Source organism: Pelophylax lessonae, assembly GCF_965119305.1.
Source record: "Pelophylax lessonae genome assembly, chromosome: 4".
Classification (NCBI taxonomy): Eukaryota; Metazoa; Chordata; class Amphibia; order Anura; family Ranidae; genus Pelophylax; species Pelophylax lessonae.
The window spans coordinates 30,408,633-30,432,258 of record NC_138771.1 but is presented as its reverse complement, the minus strand read 5'-3'; the positions used below and the strand labels follow the sequence as shown (position 1 = coordinate 30,432,258).

The window sequence follows — 23,626 nt, the reverse complement described above, 5'->3', positions numbered from 1 at the left end:
CTTTGACACACATACACCTACCTCCTGGAGTGTGTTCTGGATCTGGCCAACTGTTGTGAAGGGTGTTTTCTTCACCAGGGAAATTCTTCGGTCATCCACCACAATTGTTTTCGTGGTCTTCCGGGTCTTTTGGTGTTGCTGAGCTCACCGGTGCGTTCTTTCTTTTTAAGGATGTTCCAAACAGTTGATTTGGCCACACCTAATATTTTTGCTATCTCTCTGATGGGTTTGTTTTGTTTTTTCAGCCTAATGATGGCTTGCTTCACTGATAGTGAAAGCTCTTTGGATCTCATATTGAGAGTTGACAGCAACAGATTCCAAATGCAAATAGCACCCTTAAAATGAACTCTGGACCTTTTATCTGCTCCCTATAAATAGGATAATGAGGGAATAACACACACCTGGTCATGGAACAGCTGAGCAGCCAATTGTCCCATTACTTTTGGTCCCTTAAAAAGTGGGAGGCACATATACAAACTGTTGTAATTCCTACACCGTTCCCCTGATTTGGATGTAAATACCCTAAAATTAAAGCTGAAAGTCTGCATTTAAAGCACATCTTGTTTGTTTCATTTCAAATCCTTTGTGGTGGTGTATAGAGCCAAAAAGATTATAATTGTGTAGATGTCCCAATATTTATGAACCTGACTGTAAATCGAGTGTCAGGAGTCAAATGTTCTACAGTCCTGGATCTTCTGAGTTAACAGACAAGTTAAAGTTGAAGTTCTAGCACAAGTTCAGCATAACAGTATCTTTAAACGCCAGGAAGCGCTGGTCGGCATTCAGCTGGCGTCAAGACAGCGCCAACGGGCATTTTCCTGTATAGTGTCCCAGTCAAACCTAGTTGAGCCAGAGGAGTATCCCACTCATTCCCTTCTCCCATCCCCAAAATACAATAAACAAAACCAACCAAAGATGCGGGAATGGTCATTGTCTCAGTTCTCACATCTGTGTTTACAACTTAAATGTGTTAGATGTGTCACCGGTAACTATGGCAGACCCACATCAGGCCCCAGGCCTGGAAACACTGCTACAGTAATATAGGGTATGTGCCTGCTGTACCATGTACTTTTATGAAATGGTATCCTCTTGTATTTATATTGCTTTCTTTGATTAAACTCTCCAGTGTTCCTACCAGTTCCTCTGCTTTCCTATTTCAAACTGACCATGCTAGACATGATATCAGGAATTGGAAATGTTGGGGTAACATATTCTTTGATTAAACAATGTAGGCTATGTGGGACTTTGAGTGAGACCCCAGCAGGTAATGCCCAGCTTCTCCATCCCTTTATCAGAAAAAAAACGAAAGTTGAAGGATTAAAAGAGGTGCATGGAAGCCAGCCAGCCCCCAGTCTGATGTACTCACCCTCCAGTCTGCCACCAACCATGTAGACCTGTCTCATGATATAAAGAACAGGGGTTTAGTTGACATGCATTTGCAAACGCATGTGTAAGCTGCAGGGCCACTACACGGCACCCTGTTTTACCTGCAGTCCTAACACTTCCTAATTTGAGTGTCTTCATAATGGAAGCACATGGCTGCTAAATGGATGGATGGGGAACAGGTGGGAGGGAGACAGCCCAAATGTCGTAGGGAGTGTAGGAGTCGGATGTCCTGTTCTATAGAGATGCCTCAATTACAGGACTGGCCGAACAGAATTCCCCATTTTTCAGCAGGTAATACGGTTCCCATGCATTTCGTTGAATGATGTATTTATCAGGCTGTCTGTAGTGAATTGTTGAAGCGTCGTGTCAGCATTATTTAATTTGTTTTCCCTCGTATGAAAAGCATTAGCCCGCTTAGATCTCTGGGCCCTGGGCTACCGTCCAGATTCTCCTTATTAAAATCCAAGCGCGGAACGTGACAACATTATAATGGATGGGGACGCTGTAGAGAAAATCGAAGCATGTGTCATTTAACTCGGGAATGAAATCTGGCGTGACAATAAATGCCAGGCTTCCTCTTCAAATGATGTCAATTAAACAAGCTTATCGCGGCAGGTGTTCCTGGATGGAAAAGCAGCATGGAGTTTGCTTGAGAATTTCTCTCTTTAGTAAACACGAGTAATATAGATCTGTAGGAAGCTCATCTATACACCGCAAGTGCCTGTGACCCAGCGACAAGCGAGCAACAGGATCTCCCTTTCTGTTACTGAGGCCAAGGCCATAGGACAGCGAGCTGCCTGCTGGAATAGCATGTGTTACCACTAAATATAGCCTGTATATACTAGCAGGGGCCCCGCATTCTATTACCTTTCCAATGTATGAGTACTAACATTACTAACATTACACCCATGTCTTCCTAAGCCTCTACTAGGAAATTCTATTTTTTCTTTTTTTTCTTTGCAAATTATAATGTATAATCAGATACTGGCTTTGCATGTTTTACTTATAATGCCAGTTCACACCACATGCAGTCAAGTGCGTTTTTTTTCTGCATCAAAAACGCATGGAAAGAAGGTTATATGGTTTCAAATAGCATAGTTCACACCAGTGCTTGCAGTTCCAGAGAAAAAAGTAGAACACGCTGCATTATTCCTGCATTGGACTTTACTGAAATGCTGTAAAATGCATCAAAAACGCACCCTGAATGCACCAAAAACGCACTGGAACACATGTCGTTATTTAATGTGTCAGGGTGCCAGGAAACCAGACTACACGGGAATGCAGGTAAAATGAAGCAGTTAATTGGAGGAAACAACAATAATAATAATAATCACACAGCAACAGTGAGGAAATGAGAGCAGGAACAAGCCGGGGTCAAGTCCAGGAGCGGGTAGTAATCAAAGCCGGGGTCAGATCCAGAAGCCAGTCGTCTGCCAAAGCCGGGTCGAGAGCCAGGAGAGTCATCAGCTGATGTCGGGTCGAGAGCTAGGAGAGTCGTCAGCCGTTGCCGGGTCGAGAGCCAGGAGAGTCGTCAGCCGATACCGGGTCGAGAGCCAGGAGAGTCGTTAGCCAATGCCAGGTAGAGAGCCAGGAGAGTCGTCAGCCGATGCCAGGTAGAGAGCCAGGAGAGTCGTGAGCTGATGCCGGGTAAAAAACTAGGAGAGTAGTCGGCAAATGCTGGGTCAAGAGCCAGGAGAGTCGTCAACCGATGCCCTGTCGAGAGCCAGGAGAGTCGTCAGTCGATGCTGGGTCAAGAGCCAGGAGAGTCGTCAGCCAATGCCGGGTCGAGCGCCAGGAGAGTCGTCAGCCGATGCCGGGTCGAGCGCCAGGAGAGTCGTCAGCCGATGCCGGGTCGAGAGCCAGGAGAGTCATCAGTCGTTGCCAGGTCAAGAGCCAGGAGGGTCGTTGGCCGATGCCGAGTCGAGAGACAGGACAGTCGTCAGCTGATGCCGGGTCGAGAGCCAGGAGAGTCGTCGGCCGATGCCGGGTTGAGAGCCAGTAGAGTCGTCAGCTGATGCCGGGTCATGCACAGAGGACCGCAGAGAGCAAAAGACTGCTAGCAGAGATGCACCTTGGAGCACAAACACAAGGGCAATGATAGCAACCCAGCAGGTGATCGATATAGTCAGGTGTGTGACATCATCAATGTGCAACGCCCAGGCAGCAGGAAGTGATGATGCAATCAGAGTCTATAAGAGGCAGCAGTCTGCACATGGCCAAGATGGCTGCCAACAGGAGGGCAAGGTAAGACCTTGACAGAGGGAGGAAATGCATTGGACTGCATAAAAAACACAATGGAACCCATCAAAAATGTGCATGCAGAAAAGCATCTGGAACTCATCCGGACTGTGTTTCTATGGGGTGAACTGGCCCTTACTCAGCAATTCATAGGAGGTTTTGTTTGTAATGATGCATGAAACATGGTGTCAAACTGTTTAATTTCCGTTCAAATGGCTCAAAATTGATTGTTCTTAGCCTGTATTCTCTGCCGTTTGAATCTGTCAATGAAAAAGATTCTGCATACTGGCCAATAGATGGCGCTTACTACTATAAGACAATAAGTATGTTCCTCATCACCATCTAGTGGCAGTAATGCAGTATGGAACTTTCTTGATATGGGGGGCCTTAAGTGCCAAACCACAACATCACTAAAGGGCCACACATAAAATTCTGTAAATATTCAGTGTCAGAGACAGCAGACACACAACAGGATATAGGCAAAGGCTATGGGTATTATACAAGAGATGGTCAGAGACTGCAGACATGATCCAAGAGATGGTCAGAGACTGAAGACATGATCCAAGAGATGGTCAGAGACTGCAGACATGATAGAAGAGATGGTCAGAGACTGCAGATATGATAAAAGAGATGGTCAGAGATTGCAGACATAGTACAAGAGATGGTCAGAGACTGCAGATATGATACAAGAGATGGTCAGAGACTGCAGATATGATACAAAAGATGGTCAGAGACTGCAGATATGATACAAAAGATGGTCAGAGACTGCAGATATGATACAAGAGATGGTCAGACTGCAGATAAGATACAAGAGATGGTCAGAGACTGCAGATATGATACAAGAGATGGTCAGAGACTGCAGACATGATACAAAAGATGGTCAGAGACTGCGGACATGATACAAGAGATGGTCAGAGACTGCAGACGTAATATAGGAGATGGTCAGAGACTGCAGACATGATACAAGAGATGGTCAGAGACTGCAGACATGATACAAGAGATGGTCAGAGACTGCAGACGTAATATAGGAGATGGTCAGAGACTGCAGACATGATACAAAAGATGGTCAGAGACTTCAGACGTAATACAGGAGATGGTCAGAGTTTGCAGACGTAATACAGGAGATGGTCAGAGACTGTGGACATGCTGGAGACAGTCATTGAGTAAGAACATGTTACATGACACTAGAAATCACTGCTATAACAGGGCAATAGGGAAACTCAGATTAGTGTCTGCAGGGGGACCAAGGGCTGCACAAAAAGTGCCAAAGGGCCACATGCTGCCCCAGGGCCAGAGGTTGGGCACCAGGGGAAGACAGCCTGAGAAAATATAATTTTGCCCAATTCACAAGGAATGCATTGACATGCAGTTTTGATAAATGGACAACTTTGCCCATTTTATTTAAATACACCCCATAGGTTTCCTATATGGATTGGCTGGTAAAACCAATCTACGAAACAGGAAATTCTGCACTTAACAGGAGATCTGAATGGGCTGTAATGTAATAATGGCTTCCCTCCATAGACATTTCCATGTCAGTATATATGTGATCTGTGTATTCATAGGCTGGACACTGGAAGACAACTGTATGCTATAATCTACCACAGAGGGCGGCAATAAATCTGCCTTTTATGACTTTTCTTCCAAGGTTAATGGTTTCCTCTGAATCCATACTACCATATACAGCACAGCCATAGATCTCTTCTTAGCGGTGATCACATTGTAGCGCACTTTGTCACGTAATTGGGCAAAAGTTTCCTTTTTGTTTTGTTTTTTAATTTCTTCAATAATTCCTGGTTTCCAAGTCTAGGCAAACAATGTCATTCATCCCAGGAGTCCTCATGGAAGAAGGGGAGAGGGGCTTTCTCAGCTAAGCACACTTTCATGCCTGAGCTAAGGGCAGATGGATTCGGCTAGAAATGTTTTCAAACTGATTTCCCAACAAAATAAAGCATAGAGACATGGATGGGTGAGGGAGTTTGCTTTGAATAATACAAATGAATGAAATAGCCCAAATACAGTTAGGTGTCGCTTTAAATTGGTTTGGGCCTATTGTAATCAATTGTACAGCAGCACTTAGACTGGGAGAGGGAGGGGCAGGAGCAGGGGAAGACTAGAGTCTCAGGAGCAAAACCAGCCAACTGGCCTAATCAGTTTACTGAGCACTATAAGGCCTCTTGCACACTTGTTTGAGCATCTCCTTTTTCAGCCGTAATTTTTCTCTTATTAAACAGCGCGCATTTGCGCGTGTTTTCGCGCATTTGCGTTTGCGCAAATTTGCGTACATTCGCGCCTCTGAATATGCAATTTTTTTTTCCAGATCAACAGTATAATCGTATGCGTTCATTTGATCGCATTTGCGCACAAATGCGCGCATTAGGTGTAAATTACTGTCCAAAAAATGCAGATTTTTCTATTTTGTTCTTACTGAAGAATACGCGGCGCTCATTTACGCGGCTGTGTGCATAGGCACATTAGAATGAATGGGCTCTATTTTAGCTCATAAAAAAAAAAAAAAAAGCTATACTGAGCATTTTTAAGCTGCAGTGTGCAAGGGGCCTCAGTGCGCCACACAAAGTGCCTGAAGTTAGTTTATTGTAACCAGGGATTTCTTTCAGCGGGAACGCAGTTCTGCCACCTCCAGCAATGAATGTATGTAAGGGCTGGGGTGTGCTGGAGGGTCTATTGATGCTGGCTGCTAGGGAATATATTGTCGCTGGAGGGGATCTATTTTTGTGTGGAGGTTTATTGTTGCTGGTGGGGGGTCTTATGTTGCTAGCAAGGGTCAATTGTTGCTAGGAGGGATCTACTGTTGAGGAAGAGATTTATTGGTGCAGGCTCCTGGAGGGTCTATTGATGCTGATAGGTCTGTTGTTGCTGCTGGGAGATCTTTTTTTTGGTGGGGTGGTGTTTTGTAGCGGGGGCTCAATTGTTGCTGGGGGGGGGGTCCTTTTGTTGTGTGGGGAATATAATGTTGCTGGGTTTGGGGTCTATCATCCATGGGGGATCTACTGTTGCTGGAGTTGGGTCTATTGTTGCTGACTGCAGGAGATCTTTCTTCTTCCTTCCTTCCTTCTACCTTCTTTCTTCTTTCTCCTTCTTCCTTCTTCTTCGCAATTCTTCTTCTTTCTTCTTCGCAAATCACTTAGTAGCACAAAATTATACTTGGTTCTGTATTCTCTAAAAGGGGCGGCACTGGGAGGTGGATAGGAGGTGGAACCAAGGGATGGTGCTCAGACGTGGTTAGGGAGCAGCAACGAAGGGTGGCTCAGAAGGGGGAAGTTCCTGCACCTATTCTCTAAAAAAATATCCCTGATTGTAACACACCTTTATGTATGTATGTATGTATATGTGTGTATAGATCTATATCTATCTATCTATATATATATATATATATATATATATATTGTGAGGGGTTAGCTCGGTAGCGGGTGTGGGTGACCCCTTGGGGGGGTTCGTTACACATAGAGACAGCCGAGGAGTGGTTGAAAACAACGGTCTAAGGTTTATTCTTCCAATTTTCTTCAAACAAGTGCAAGCATCCAAACAGCATAAATCAAACAAACATAAAATAAATCCTGGCCACTTGGGGCGTCTACCTTCACACACAGGAACCTACCTATGGTGTCTGTCCCAACCTACTGCTGGGCAGACACTGCTGGTCATACAGCAGAAAACCAATAGTCCATTTGTTTTCTTTTCACACAGAAAAAGTCCATCACCTCACCTTCAGAAGTCTTTCAGCTCACTGCTCTCCTTAACGCACACAGCTTCAGGAGGCAGCAATCAGTAGTCATCCTCTGACTAACTTATAGAGGCCTTAATTGCCTCATCCTGAATAGCTGAAGCTTTCCAACGTCCTAACCCTTTCTGGCTACCTCTTGCAGCCGACACCCTATAGTAATTGGTGAATTGTCTAAACAAGGCAGAAATGTATCTCCCGTCTGTGACAACACCCACAGATTTACCTGACTTCCTGTCACATACCCCCCTCTTGTTTCAATCCTAGGGTTGGGACACAGGTTGCCAGGCACGCATGTGCCAGGCACTGCTCTCGACTCTCACTGATAAGCCTCCTAGTATCTTCCCTACTAATGTTCAGTCCATTCAATTCTTTGTCTGATTCAGCTGCCAGAGATAAATCCTTCTGAGCAATCTGCTTTGCTTTGTCCATCAGCCACTGTCTTTCATGCTGATATGAGTTAATTTCTTCCTCCAGTTCATTAACAAATGTTAACCTTTGTTGAAATGCTTGTAGGGTTGGCTCTTTCTTTAAGACTGTTAGCTTGTCTATATACACTTGTTTTGGCTGATCCTCTCCATCTTCATATAGCCAATTCTCTGTATCTTCAAGCTTCAGGATGAAACTGTTTCTGTCATCTTCATTGACAAATTTCTCATAAATGCCACACAGCTTGTCCCTCATCTCATATACATATTCTTCAACTGCATTTTTGGCATAATTTCGCTCCTTCTCAAGTTTGTCCTGCATAACCATCTTTCCCTCATTTTCCAAAAACAAGTTCAACGTATCCCGTCCTATCTGCCATGGAGGATAGTGATCAATAGGCGACTCAATTGTGCTAGTCTTAACTTTAATGTCTTCAACAGTCTTGAGCCGCCTCTCTCTGTAATCAATAATTGATTTCCACAAAGTTTCGAGAACCTCTGCTTCACTTAGCTTTGTTCCAAGTAATGTCTGTACTTTTTCTAGTGGATCTGTTTTGTCTTTATCCATGCTGACTGCTCCCACTACTGTTTCTTTTAAGGTTTGAAGGACTCCTAGAGAGTCCGCATGTCCATTACAGACCTCCTCTCTGCATCAGTGAAGAAGCATGGAACTGCAACAACACAGTCTACTACAGGCTTCTTCAATGCACTTTCTGCTATTGCATTACTTTTCCCTTGTAGCTCCTTTTAGTATTTCCTTGATTTGGTTGAATTTCTCTGAACTCCACATGAACTGCATCTCAAAATCACGATCAAACTTCTGCCACCTGTCTTCCACCAGTTCCATTTTGGTAATATTCACGGAAAGGCACTTATTAATCTGCTTCATGTTTTCATCAACAGCCTTAGTTTTCTCCATTAGGTGGTGTTTGCTTTTTTCTCCAAGCTTTTATATCACTTGACTTCTTCTTTCTTCTTCGCAAGTCTTCTCCTCACCAAGCATCTGATCAAACTTCTTTTGCTTCTTCTCCAGGTTGGACAAAATCTGACGCTGGTGATCGAGATCCACACTAAGTTCATCCAGTTCCTGCTGAAGTCTTGTCTTGGTCTTCTCAAGCTTGTCATAAGCAGCTTCCTTTTCCTCATAGCGTTGATTAGTAGCTTCAAGGTCTTTCTGCAGTTTCTTTTTCACCTCTTCAACATTTCTAATGAACCAACGCTTTCTTCCATTCGTTTTTTCATATCCGCTATCTGAGTTTGCAGTGTTGAGACTTGCTTCGATAGGTTTTTCTTTGCTTCTTCCTCCTCTTCTAATTGTTCCAGGAAGCCATTTTTCTCATCTTCCATTTGTTTGAGTTTTGTGCTACAGCTCAGTTTTTGACGTGTCTCTTCTTGTAAGAGTTCCTGAGTGTCTTGCAGCTGTGATTCCAAGGTAGAGAAATCTTTGGCAAATTTGCTAGATTTGCTGTCTGCTTGAGAAAGCAGACTTGTGACATTGTCCAACTCAACCTGCAGTCGGTTTGCCTTCTCTGACAGCTCAGCACGAAATCGGTCACCTTCTGATACTTTGACCTGCAATTCCTGAAGCTGTGCCTCTACTTTTTTTCTCTTGTGTTCAGAGTCTCCTTTGCCCTGCCTATGAGCCTTCACCTCATTGGCTAGTTCATTACGCTCAGTTTCAAGCGCTTGTTTGGCCTTTTCCAAGTTTCCTTTTTCCCGTTTTGTCTGTTCCCACTGTTCAGAAAGCTCTTCAACAGCTTGTGCATGCTTCTGTCTGAGCTCCTGCATTTGGCTTTCATGAAGCCGAGCTTCCTCTTCCAAATTTTTCTTCAAGTGTGATACCTCCTTGCACTCTACACAATCTAAAACAGTGCTTAAAATCTTCTCATTCCGAAAAGTTGGTATGTTACTGGCCTGACTCTCAGCCTCGGTCTGCTGTTGAGCTGCAATGCTCTCTTGGTGAGCCTGTTGTTGAGCTGCAATGCTCTCTTGGTGAGCATGTTGTTGAGCTTCAATGCTCTCTTGGTGAGCCTGTTGTTGAGCTGCAAAGCTCCGCTGAAAATCCGCATTTGCCTTAACCAGTTGTTTCAGTATCTCCTCCATTTTGGGTTTACTTTAACTGCCCACGGCACTCCACCATATGTGAGGGGTTAGCTCAGTAGCGGGTGTGGGTGACCCCTTGGGGGGGTTCGTTACACATAGAGACAGCCGAGGAGTGGTTGAAAACAACGGTCTATGGTTTATTCTTCCAATTTTCTTCAAACAAGTGCAAGCATCCAAACAGCATAAATCAAACAAACATAAAATAAATCCTGGCCACTTGGGGCGTCTACCTTCACACACAGGAACCTACCTATGGTGTCTGTCCCAACCTACTGCTGGGCAGACACTGCTGGTCATACAGCAGAAAACCAATAGTCCATTTGTTTTCTTTTCACACAGAAAAAGTCCATCACCTCACCTTCAGAAGTCTTTCAGCTCACTGCTCTCCTTAACGCACACAGCTTCAGGAGGCAGCAATCAGTAGTCATCCTCTGACTAACTTATAGAGGCCTTAATTGCCTCATCCTGAATAGCTGAAGCCTTTTCAACGTCCTAACCCTTTCTGGCTACCTCTCGCAGCCGACACCCTATAGTAATTGGTGAATTGTCTAAACAAGGCAGAAATGTTTCTCCCGTCTGTGACAACACCCACAGATTTACCTGACTTCCTGTCACAATATATATATATATATATATATATATATAGATCTATATATATATACACACTCACTGGTTTCTTTATTAGGTACACCGTGCTAGTAGCAGGTTGGACCCCTTTTGCCTTCATTCTTCGTGGCATAGATTCAACAAGGTGTTGGAAACATTCCTGAGAGATTTTGGTCCATAGTGACATGATAGCATCACACAGTTGCTGCAGATTTGTCGGCTGCACATCCATGATGTCAATCTCCCGTTCCACCACATCCCAAAGGTGCTCTATTGGATGAGATGTGGTGAGTGTGGAGGCCATTGGAGTACAGTGACCTCATTGTCACGTTGAAGAAACCAGTGGTGAGATGATTGGAGCTTTGTGACATGGTGCATTATCCTGCTGGAAGGAGCCATCAGAAGATGGGTACAGTGTAGTCATAAAGGGATGGGCATGGTCAGCAACAATACTCAGGTAGGCCGTGGCATTTAATTGATGCTCAATTGGTATTAAGGGGCCCAAAGTGTGCCAAGAAAATATCTCCTACACCATTACACCACTAGTCTGAACAGTTGATACAAGGCAGGATGGATCCATGCTTTCATGTTTACTCCAAATTCTGACCCCACCATCTGAATGTCGCCGCTGAAATCCAGACTCATCAGACCAGGCAACGTTTTTCCTATCTTCTATTGTCCAATGTTGGTGATCCTGTGCAAATTGTAGCCTCAGTTTCCTGTTCTTAGCTGACAGGAGTGGCACCCGCTGTAGTCTTCTGCTGCTGTAGCCCATCTGTTTCAAGGTTTATTGTGTTGTGCATTCAGAGATGGTATTTTGCATACCTTGGTTGGTAACGAGTGGTTATTTCAGTTATTGTTGCCTTTCTATCATCTGGAACCAGCCTGTCCATTCTCCTCTGACCTCTGACATCAACAAGGCATTTTCTTCCACACAACTGCCACTCACTCGATATTTTCACTTTTTCGGACCATTCTCTGTAATCCAGAGAGATGGTTGTGTGTGAAAATCCCAGTAGATCAACAATTCATGAAATACTCAGACCAGCCCGTCTGGCACCAACAACCATGCCACATTCAAAGTCACCTAAATACCCTTTTTTTTCCCCATTCTGATGCTCGGTTTCAACTTCAGCAAGTCGTCTTCACCACGTCTAGATGCCTAAATGCATTGAGTTGCTGCCATGTGATTGGCTGATTAGCAATTTGTGTTAATAAGCAATTGAACAGGTGTACCTATAAAGTAGCCAATGAGTGTATGTGTGTGTGTGTGTGTGTATATATATATATATATATATATATATATATATATATATATATATATATATATATATATATATATATACACACACAGCCCTCAAAAATTCCACTCGCCTGCTCGCATTTTGCGAGTGGAATAATGAGGATGGCGAGTAAGGGCTGTGCTGTAAGAAAAGGGTGGACCCGGGGCGCAGAGTAGTGCGCCCTGAGCCCACCCATTGTGTGACAATAGCAAATGAATATTCGCTATTGTCACACGGATCCTCCTCCTGATCCTCCTCCTGGCCAATCAGGAAGCGGGTCTGAGACCCGTTTCCGGATTGGCCAAAAGGCGAACAATTGCCATTGGCCAAGGAGGAGGACTCGGGAGACGCGAAGGATTGAGAAGAAGCCGCCGCTGCATCAGGTAAGTGCACTGGTCTCTCTGCATGCTGTGGGCACTCTGCATTTAAGGGGCGCGCTGTGGGCACTCTGCATTGAAAGGGGGCATGCTGTGGGCATTCTGCATTTAAGGGGGCACACTGTAGGCACTCTGCATTGAAAGGGGGCATGCTGTGGGCACTCTGCATTTAAGGGGGCACACTGTGGGCAATTTGCATTGAAAGGGGACACGCTGTGGGCACTCTACATTGAAAGGGGGCATGCTGTGGGCACTCTGCATTGAAAGGGGGCACGCTGTGGGAACTCTGCATTGAAAGGGGGCATGCTGTGGGCACTCTGCATTGAAAGGGGGCATGCTGTGGGCACTCTGCATTGAAAGGGGGCATGCTGTGGGCACTCTGCATTGAAAGGGGGCACGCTGTGGGCACTCTGCATTGAAGGGGACACGCTGTGGGCACTCTGCATTGAAAGGGGGCACGCTGTGGTCACTCTGCATTGAAAGGGGGCACGCTGTGGGCACTCTGCATTGAAAGGGGGCATGCTGCGGGCACTCTGCATTGAAAGGGGGCATGCTGTGGGCACTCTGCATTGAAAGGGGGCACGCTGTGGTCACTCTGCATTGAAAGGGGGCACGCTGTGGGCACTCTGCATTGAAGGGGGCACGCTGTGGGCACTCTGCATTGAAAGGGGGCACGCTGTGGGCACTCTGCATTGAAAGGGGGCACGCTGTGGGCACTCTGCATTGAAAGGGGGCACGCTGTGGGCACTCTGCATTGAAAGGGGACACGCTGTGGGCACTCTACATTGAAAGGGGGCATGCTGTGGGCACTCTGCATTGAAAGGGGGCACGCTGTGGGAACTCTGCATTGAAAGGGGGCATGCTGTGGGCACTCTGCATTGAAAGGGGGCACGCTGTGGGCACTCTGCATTGAAAGGGGGCATGTTGTGGGCACTCTGCATTGAAAGGGGGCATGCTGTGGGCACTCTGCATTGAAAGGGGGCATGCTATGGTCACTCTGCATTGAAAGGGGGCACGCTGTGGGCACTCTGCATTGAAGGGGACACGCTGTGGGCACTCTGCATTGAAAGGGGGCACGCTTTCGTCACTCTGCATTGAAAGGGGGCACGCTGTGGGCACTCTGCATTGAAAGGGGGCATGCTGCGGGCACTCTGCATTGAAAGGGGGCATGCTGTGGGCACTCTGCATTGAAAGGGGGCACGCTGTGGTCACTCTGCATTGAAAGGGGGCACGCTGTGGGCACTCTGCATTGAAGGGGGCACGCTGTGGGCACTCTGCATTGAAAGGGGGCACGCTGTGGTCACTCTGCATTGAAAGGGGGCACGCTGTGGGCACTCTACATTGAAAGGGGGCATGCTGTGGGCACTCTGCATTTAAGGGGGCACACTGTGGGCAATTTGCATTGAAAGGGGACACGCTGTGGGCACTCTACATTGAAAGGGGGCACGCTGTGGGCACTCTGCATTGAAAGGGGGCACGCTGTGGGAAATCTGCTTTGAAAGGGAAATGATGTGGGCACTCTGCATTGAAAGGGGGCACGCTGTGGGCACTCTGCTTTGAAAGGGGCATGCTGTGGGCACTCTGCATTGAAAGGGGGCACGCTGTGGGCACTCTGCATTGAAAGGGGGCATGCTGTGGGCACTCTGCATTGAAAGGGGGCATGCTGTGGTCACTCTGCATTGAAAGGGGGCACGCTGTGGGCACTCTGCATTGAAGGGGGCACGCTGTGGGCACTCTGCATTGAAAGGGGGCACGCTGTGGTCACTCTGCATTGAAAGGGGGCACGCTGTGGGCACTCTACATTGAAAGGGGGCATGCTGTGGGCACTCTGCATTTAAGGGGGCACACTGTGGGCAATTTGCATTGAAAGGGGACACGCTGTGGGCACTCTACATTGAAAGGGGGCACGCTGTGGGCACTCTGCATTGAAAGGGGGCACGCTGTGGGCACTCTGCTTTGAAAGGGGGCACGCTGTGGGCACTCTGCATTGAAAGGGGGCACGCTGTGGGCACTCTGCTTTGAAAGGGGAATGATGTGGGCACTCTGCATTGAAAGGGGGCACGCTGTGGGCACTCGGCTTTGAAAGGGGCATGCTGTGGGCACTCTGCATTGAAAGGGGGCATGCTGTGTGCACTCTGCATTGAAAGGGGGCACGCTGTGGGCACTCTGCATTGAAAGGGGGCACGCTGTGGGCACTCTGCATTGAAAGGGAGCACGCAGTGGTCACTCTAAAGTTGTTGTTGTTAATATTTTTTTTGTAACTTCTGAATGAAACATTTAACAGTGTAATTTTATGAGATATTTTACGAGGGCGTGTTTAGGGGCGGAGCAGGGTAGGGTTTGGGTGGGGCAACAAGAAACTCTTAAGGCCTGGCTAGTAGCTCATGATTTGAAATATTGAGCCCTGTATGTGTATATATGTATGTATGTGTGTATATATATATATATATATATATATATATATATATATATATATTACTGTGTGTGTGTGTGTGTGTATGTATATATATACACACAGTATCTCACAAAATAAGTACATCCCTCACATTTTTTAAAAATATTTTATTATATCTTTTCATGTGTCATGAAAAGATATATTTCAAAGTGTCGTTTCTTCAGTGTTATCACATGAAAAGATATCATCAAATATTGGGGTGTACTGACTTTTGTGAGATACTGTGTGTGTGTATATATATATATATATATATTACAAAGGGGTTGCAGCACAGTGAGCATAACTTACTGCTCCATTAAAAAATAATACAGCAACTTCCCTCCCTGCCCTGTCCGGTATTCTGCAATGGAAATGCGGGTGTTCAGGTCCTACAAAACTTCCATGTAGCAATTTAGAACCTGAACATCCATTTCTCTTTTGGGGTATCTCAGAAAACAATGCCACATTTTGTCCACTTGGTGGAGTTGATGATACCGGCATGAATCTTTTATAAAAATTACGGTGGCATTTTGTTCAGGTGATATTACTGCAATGAATGTTTTATTATTAGACCCCTTAGACTAAAATTTGTTTGTAGATTTAGTAAATGATCAATAGCTAAGATAACAATTACTAAGATATTTTCTCCTTTTTTTTCATTTTTTTTTCTGAAGGTGAAAGACACATATTATCATCAGGGAAACACCAACTTCCATTTAATTTTCAACTACCTGCTGGGTAAGTTTTTTTTTTCTTGCAAAAATATGTGTTTTTAATATTTAAAGGGACATTAATTCCAAAACTGTGATATATTGCAGCTTACCAATCATTAGATGGGATGGCTGCATTTGTTTTTTTTTTTTTGCTTTTTTTTTTTTTTAGATTTTTTTCCCTTTATTTTCACCTGGCTAGTAACACGCCTCCTCTATTAGAGTGCCCTCACTCTGGGTGAAGGAGAAGAGGGGGCACAGCAGGCAGCAGCATTGTCAGTCTGGCGGGAGGGGATTGTTAGATGGACTAGCATGTTTAGATACACTAACATATTGTAGCCAAACTCCAGATAATACTTTATAATCAGTTACAGCAAACATTTATTTTCCCTTTTGGGATAAAGGTTTTGCTTGAATAATTAAAAGCTGATCATTGTGAGCACCCCTGCCAGTGTTGCATGGTTTTTCCTCATTCCCTTAACTGATACTCCTGCAAGAGAGCTTTTTTTAAAAAAAAAAAAAAAAAAACAGACTTGCTGGCTGGATCACCAGATGAAAATAGAAGAAATAAAGCCTCAAAAGAAAACAAATGCAGCCATCACATCCTCCATGCCACGGCTCTCGATAAACGAAAGCTCTGGGCCACTTCTTCAATATCAGTTTGCCAAGGCAGGCTGGATTGCTTCCTTAGGAACCGTTGAGAGCGGGACGCTGTCATATCTAGAAGCGGTATAAATTCTGCTTCCATTTATGCTGTTCAGCTTTAGAACCGGTGCAAGCATTCTGGTATACATAGGCAAAGGTGCATTTTGGCCTCCCTCCCTCACCCTCCACTCACCCCACCCTGGTACTGCTAGTCCACCCCCCCCCCCATCCTCCAGCCACCCGCGCTGGTCTTGCTAGTCTATCACCCCCCCAGCACCATTATCCTAGACAGCCCCCCCACTCCATACTGGTGCTCTACTGCTGTAGCCCTCCACCCCACTAGCCCCCCCCCAACCGCTTCAGCCACACCCCACGCTGGTTCTACTAGGCAACCCCCCTGCTCCAGCCACCCCACACTGGTACTATTGATTCCAGGGGTCCCAGGACTCTAGCTGGGGGGTCTCTGCTTCATGGGGCAGGAGAGAGGGGCCGCCCGGGGATGCAGTGTAGTAAATGTGGGACTGCAAAGCAGGTTGGAAGGACCTGCGTGGCTGGGGGTTTGGATTTTACCACTCCCCCCTACCCTGGCGCCCTAAGGCAGCAGCCTAAGCTACCTTTATGCTAGTGCTGGCCCTTTTCAGCTTCCCTAAACAGGGGGCTGAATAAGCAACAGTATGTATGTTTGTTCAAACACCTAAACAGCCAAAGTTCAGGCAAAACCTAGATTTGGAACCAAACTGTTTGCTCATCCCCACTCAAGGGTAAGGGGGCTCCTTGTCAGGCAGGCAGTATGGGGCTCCACAATTTCTGGGTGGAAATACTTATACTGATATCATTGCCCTAATAAGGCCACATAGTCAATGTCCTGGACCTAATATGGCCAAATAACCATGTTAGGTCAATGACACTGACCATGTGGCCATATTAGATCAGTTATGTCATGGGCTTCCCCACCTATTTGTTTAAGCGCAGTTATTATTATTATTATTTCAGATACTTATATAGCGCTGTCAATTTACATAGCGCTTTACATATACATTGCACATTCACATCAGTCCCTGCCTTCAGGAGCTTACAATCTAAGGTCCCTAACTCACATACATACACAGTAGGGCCATTTTTTTTTTTTTTTTATACAGGATCCAATTAACCTACCAGCATGTCTTTGGAGTGTGGGAGGAAACCGGAGTGCCCGGAGGAAACCCACGCAGGCAAAGGGAGAACATGCAAACTCCAGGCAGGTGGTGTCGTGGATGGGATTTGAACCAGCGACCCTCTTGCTGCTAGGTGAAAGTGCTAACCACTACACCACTGTGCCGCAGTTGTGAGGTATACCAGAGCTGATTGGGCTGACACAGACAACTATCTTCTGGGTTCAGAAAGGAGAAGTCATCCAAGGGAGTCAGCACTCAACAGGATCTTGAATGCAATATGAAAGTTTATCAATGCATAGGGTTAAAAACCATGTACAGAGCCCTGCTTACGCCTTTCAGGCTAAACAGCCATTTAGGCTGAAACGCGTAATGTGGACTCTGTACATGGTATTTAATCAATAAAGCTTCATATTTTGTCTAAGATCCACCAGGTTGCTGCCTACCTTGGATGATTGCACGTTTTCTGACTAACTGGCGCCTGAATCAGTGCACCAGCATTTTCTTACAAGTCTAAATGGGATGTTGGTGGGTAGAGTTGAGTTGTTTCCCTGATTCTAATAAAGGAGAAGTATGGGAGTAAAAAAAAAAAACATACATCTGTACTCCTCTCTATGCTGCAGCTGTCCCACGTGGTCACTGATCACTCAGTTATCCGAGTCAAGAGCAGTGACTGTCAGTCATCGCTCTCAGCCTCCAGTGCTCAATGAAGTGCCAGGCTGTGGATAGGATGGGCACAGCTGGTTTCTGCTCTCAGCCTCGCAGCTGTCAATCAGTCAGCCAGATGGATCCCAGCAATATGGTCGGGAACCTTCCAGAGTCTGGAGCAACTGTGTGGCGTCAGCTGAAAGCAGGCAGTAGGTCACTATAAGCCTACTCTGGGCCATAGGAGAGCAAGTATGATTCAGAAGAGAAGTATGGCCAAAAACCTTTGGTGATATTTCTATTTTAATATTTGAAATTTAATATTTGAAAGATGATGACCCTTCCATCCCAACATGCAGCAGTCTCCACCTATATTGAGAACATTGATGACATTTCTGCAACAGACATAATGGCAAAATCTCAGCCATGACCTCAGTGGGTCAGCTTTGGTTACCCTCTAAACCTAAAATTCCAGTCCAGGCTTTGAATAGGGCCTCCCCGTCTATGCTGTAGCTAGGACCTTGATGTCCCTAAAGCAGCATTGCAGCCCACTGCCCTTAGAGGTAGGCTGGGGCTTCTCCTGCAAGATGGCACCTAGGACCAACTCAACTCCTGCTCCAGGTAGGCTCTCCAGCCACCTACTTGGCGCACCTTCCCAGGGATTGGCTGTATCCCCCATAACTATTCAGACCGCCTTTCTGCCTTTCCTCCCACTGCAATTCCAGAACCCTCTAGAATGCAGGGGGAAATAATCAGACCAGCAGCCTGTTAAACACTGAGCAAGCTAAAGTAATCAGCCACTGCTCCACTGGCCACAGAAGAGCCAAAGTAAATTTGAAAGATGTCCTTTAGCCTAACTAGGAGGGTGCTACTTATACATATCCCATAGTACCTTGCTGACTGCATGCAGTCACCTCCCATAACTCCTCCTCCCAGAACCTCTGTATATCAGAAGGCAGGCTCTGTGAAATGTGTGACACAGCAGTGCCTACTCATGGGGCATAGTGACTACATGTCACAGAATTCAAGGAAGGAAATGTGTGGGAATCTTCACAGAGTAAGTTTACAAACTGCAAGTTGGTTTAATGCAGGGTTTTTCAACTGAGGTGCTGTGGCACCCTGATGTGCCGCAGCAAAATGACATATAGCCATTACAGTCATATCAATAAAGGGTCACTCTTTTAACATCTGTGTACAGAAAGGTGGGAGAGAGCTCACATCCTACCTCCTCTACGCTGTTACCTGTACTCTTGCCGGCAAAACTGGGTGACGTCAAGGGCATGTCGGGCAGCTTGACGGCTTTCAGTTTTGCCGGCAAGAGTACAGATATCCGCGTAGAGGAGGAGGTGTAGGGTGAGCTTTCTCCCTGCTCTTTTTACACAGAGTAACCCTTTATGTTATAACTGCAAAGGGCTTGATTATCTTCCCATATCTCCTCTCCAGGCTGCTCCTGTCCCATGGGTCCCACTTAACTCTGTCTTCCAAGCTACATTTTACGGCTTTTTGCACAGTGCGGGAATGCATAGGAAATATTGCGCTTTTCTGCCCCACACAAACATACGCTGCCTTTTGTAGGTTTGGGGGTGCCATTATTTCTTAAGAGCACCCCCATACATCCACCAATTGCATGTACATTTGCGCCCACTAAAAACGCATAGTACCCCAGTAACATGCATATGGGGGATGCAATTTAAAAATCATGCCAGCACCTTTTTTGTGTGTTTCATGAGCATAGAACAGCCTATTAAAAATACACAACACATGGAAACACACAAAAAAGCGCTCGCAACTGGATGCACCTCCTTATGCGAACAAGCCGTCAGACTGGTGTGTCCTGGGATTATGCGTGATTCTAAAGGGTGCCTTGACTGAAAAAAGGTTGGAAAACTCTGGTTTAGACTAACAGGAAGAGGTCAGAAATAGCTGAAATAGAACGTGGAAGTTATTATAGGATTTTACAACTGCTCAAAAAAATTAAAGGAACTCTTTGAAAACACATCAGATCTCAATGGGGAAAAGTATCATGCTGGATATCCATACTGGTATGGACTGGGTAATGTGTTAGGAAGGAAAGGATGCTACATTGTTTGATTTTAAATTAAAATTATCAACCTAAAAATGGGTTAAATTCAAAGATACCCCCGGAAATCAAAGTGAATGCAAAATGATGCAGCAGGCTAGTCCATTTTGCTGAAATTTCATTGCAGCAACTCAAAAATGGTCCTTAGTAGTTTGTATGGCCCCCCACGTGCTTCTATGCATGCCTGACAATGTCGGGGCATGCTCCTAATGAGAGGACTGATGGTGTCCTGGGGTATTTCCTGCCAGATCTGGACCAGGGTATCACTGAGCTCCTGAACAGACTGAGGTGCAACCTGGCGGTGTCCGATGGACCGAAACATAATGTCCCAGAGGTGTTCTATTGCATTTAGGTCAGGCGATTATGGGGGCCATTCAATGGTATAAATTCCTTCATTTTCCAGGAACTGGCTGCATACCCTTGCCAGAGTCCGGGTGCCATTTATCTAGCCTGTAGAGGTCTATGCGTCCCTCCATGGATATGTCTCCCCAGACCAACACTGACCCACCACCAAACCAAACCGGTCATGGTGAATGATGTTACAGGCAGCATAATGTTCTGTAACGTGTACCCTTTCACGTCTGTCACATGTGCTCAGGGTGAACCTCCTCTCATCTGTGAAAAACACAGGGGGCCAGTGGCAGACCTGCCAAATCTGGTGTTCAATTGCAAATGTCAATCAAGGCTCCACAGTGCTGGGCAGTGAGCACAGGGCACACTAGACGATGTCTGCCATCAGGCCACCCTCATGAAGTCTGTTTCTGATTGTTGGGTCAGAGACATTCACACCAGTGGCCTGCTGGAGGTCATTTTGTAGGGCTCTGGCAGCGCTCATCCTGTTTATCCTTGCACAAAGGAGCAGATACCAGTCCTGATGGGTTAAGGACCTTCTACAGCCCTGTCCAGCTCTCCTAGAGTAACTTGAGACTGTGCTGGGAGGCACAGCAAACCCTTTGGCATTGGCATGTATTGATGTGCCATCCTGGAGGAGTTGGACTGCACCTCCATAGGGTCCAGGTATCGCCTCATGCTACCAGTAGTAAACACTGACCCTAGCCAAATGCAAAACAGGGGAAAAACAGTCCGAAAAGAGTAGTAGGGAAAAAAATGTCAGTGGCCTCCACCTGTAAAACCATTCTGTTTTAAAGGTTGTCTCATTTGTTGTCCATTTAGTGCACCTGTTGTTAATTTCATTAACACTAAAGCAGCTGAAACTGATTAATAACCCCCCTTTGCTACTTCACTGACCAGATCAATATCCCAGGAGTTTAATTGAATTTATGCTATACTCTGATTAAAAAGTGTTCCTTTAAATTTTTTGAGCAGTGTACGTTTTGATCATGATACACTGTTTTACCATGGAATTAGGTTAATATCTACTTGCCGACCGCAATACATATATATATATACAGTGCGGTCTGCAAGTGGTTTACTGGGGTTATGGCTGAAGCTCTCAGCCATAACCCGGTATTTTTTTTTTTAGCGAGCAGCTAGCTTTCTTATAAAAGCAGTCCGAGCAGCTCAATAGCCGCTGGATCGTTTTACTTAGTGCCGGGAGGATACGTCACCCCCTCCTGCCAGTGTTTCTCAGGCTTACCATTTCCATTAGTTCACCTAAGAAATGATCCGGTGCTGCAGCTGGCTGGTCACAGAGCCTACCAGAGACCAGATTGCCTCTATGGCCTTGAAGGACCAGGGTGGAATTAAACTATTTTTTTTTTCTTTTTAAAGCAAAAGATCTGTAGCACCCTCCTAGTTAGGTGCTAGGTAGGCAGAGTAGTTTTTGGCTCTGTCTGCTTATCAGCAGAGCAACAGGCAGAACTATTATGCTCTCTGCTTATCAGGGAGCAAGATTGATAGTTAGGCCTGCTTAGTGTTCCCAGTGTGTATTCATTTGGTCTCAGGGAGTGTCCCCAGCAGCTTTAAAAGGGAGGCACGTTGGATGCTGGTGGAAACCTGGCCAATAATACACAGGGTTTTGTAACTGTCCCAGTGGGTTGGCACAGACAAGTGGTGCATTATGGGACAGGGTATAAGAAGCTATGGGCACATGAAGCAGGGGTCTTTGGGCGGGAAGCCAGGTCCCAGAAGGAGGGTGGCAGCTGCCTCCTCTTCTGCAACAGGTGGTGATGGGTCACAGGCAGTCGGCCTGGTAAGCCAGTGCATGTGAGGCTGAACCCAGAGGTCCAGGAGAAGCTGACTGCAGGAGTTGGGGCGATAGTGAATCTGGAAAAACAGTGTCCATGAGTACAGAGGAACTTGCCCAGGGGTCTGCCTAGGAAGGGGACCACTCCAGAGTGTAGAGTCAGTAGACGGGTGTAAGCTAGCACAGATAGAAAAGGGGGTACTAGGGGAGTACCCTGAAGAAAGTATCATAGCAACGCTTATCTCATCTTCATTCAAGTGGCAGGATGAAGCAGCGGCCTTGCCGCACTCTCAAGTTAGATGTCCTCAGCATTGTGAATAGTTAACAGTTGGAGTATCCCACTCATCCCTTCTCCCATCCCAGTTCTAAAAAAGCCACAATAACAACAACCACTGGACTGATCTTTGACTGAGCCAAGAACTTAAAGTGATACGTTTCTGCAAACAGTTGCTGCAGGTAACCCAGGGGAATCCTAAAGCGTTATATCCAGCAATCCTCTAGGGGGCAGTGCTACAGATCAATTATTATTATTTTTCTTTTTTTTTGATCTTTCGCTTTTAACCACTTCAGCCCCGGAAGGTTTTACCCCCTTAATGACCATGCCATTTTTGCGATTCGGCACTGCGTTACTTTAACGGAAAATTGTGCGGTCGTACGACGCTGTACTCAAATACATCTTATGTCCTTTTTTTCCCCACGAATAGTGCTTTCTTTTGGTGGTATTTAATCACCTCTGCGGATTTTAGATTTTGCGCTATAAACAAAAAAAGAGTGACAATTGTAAAAAAAAAAAAAAAAAGACATATTTTTTTACTTTCTGCTATTTAACATTCCAAATAATTTTTTAAAAAAAAAATTAGATTTTTTTTATTAGTTTAGGCCAATTTGTATTCTGCTACATATTTTTGGTAAAAAAAAATCCCAAAAAGCATATTTTAATTGGTTTGCGCAAAAGTTATAGCATTTACAAACTACAGGATAGATTTTTGGACTTTTTTTTAATTTTTTTTTTATTAGTAATGGCGGTGATCTGCGATTTTTATCGGGGCTGCGACATTGTGGCGGACAGATCAGGCCCCTTAACTGACATTTTTTACTCTTTTGGGGACCAGTGACACTAATACAGTAATCGGTGCTAAATATTATGCACTGTTACTGTATAAATGACACTGGCAGGGAAGGAGTTAATACTGGGGGTGATCAAAGGGGTTAAATGTAAGCCTAATATGTTTACTGACTGTGCGTGTGGGGGAGGGGTTCTGTGACAGGCACAGAGAGATCGAAGTTTTAGCTTAGCCGAAACTGCTGATCTTTCCCTGCCTGTCTGACAGAAGACCCGCCTGCTTTGTTTATATAAGCAGGCGGGTCTTCTCTCGGTTCCCCGGACGATCGCGGGAGGACAGCCACAATCGCCGCGGCCCGGCTCTTGCTGTGTCTAAACACAGCGGGAGTGCGGCTCCGGCGGCTCGCGTGTGTGCTGCCGAAACTACGTGACTGGACGCAGCCGAGCCGCCCTGCCGCAGTAATATTACGGTGGGCGGTTGGCAAGTGGTTAAAGGTAAAGAAGAGATTTGGGTTTTTTTTGACCCCAGAACTCTACATAAGGAGAACCTGTCATCCTTATTTCTATTACAAAGGATGTTTACATTACC

General features: G+C 45.7%; 1 protein-coding gene across 1 annotated transcript in view; it reads left to right on the top strand.

Annotated features, from left to right (window-relative positions):
* ARRDC4 (arrestin domain containing 4) overlaps positions 1-23,626 on the top strand; it is a 112,406-nt gene that overhangs the window by 31,462 nt on the left and 57,318 nt on the right. The window contains exon 2 of the mRNA XM_082253183.1: positions 15,272-15,335. Within this exon, the coding sequence (XP_082109309.1) occupies positions 15,272-15,335 (64 nt within the window). The remainder of the gene's footprint in view (positions 1-15,271; positions 15,336-23,626) is intronic.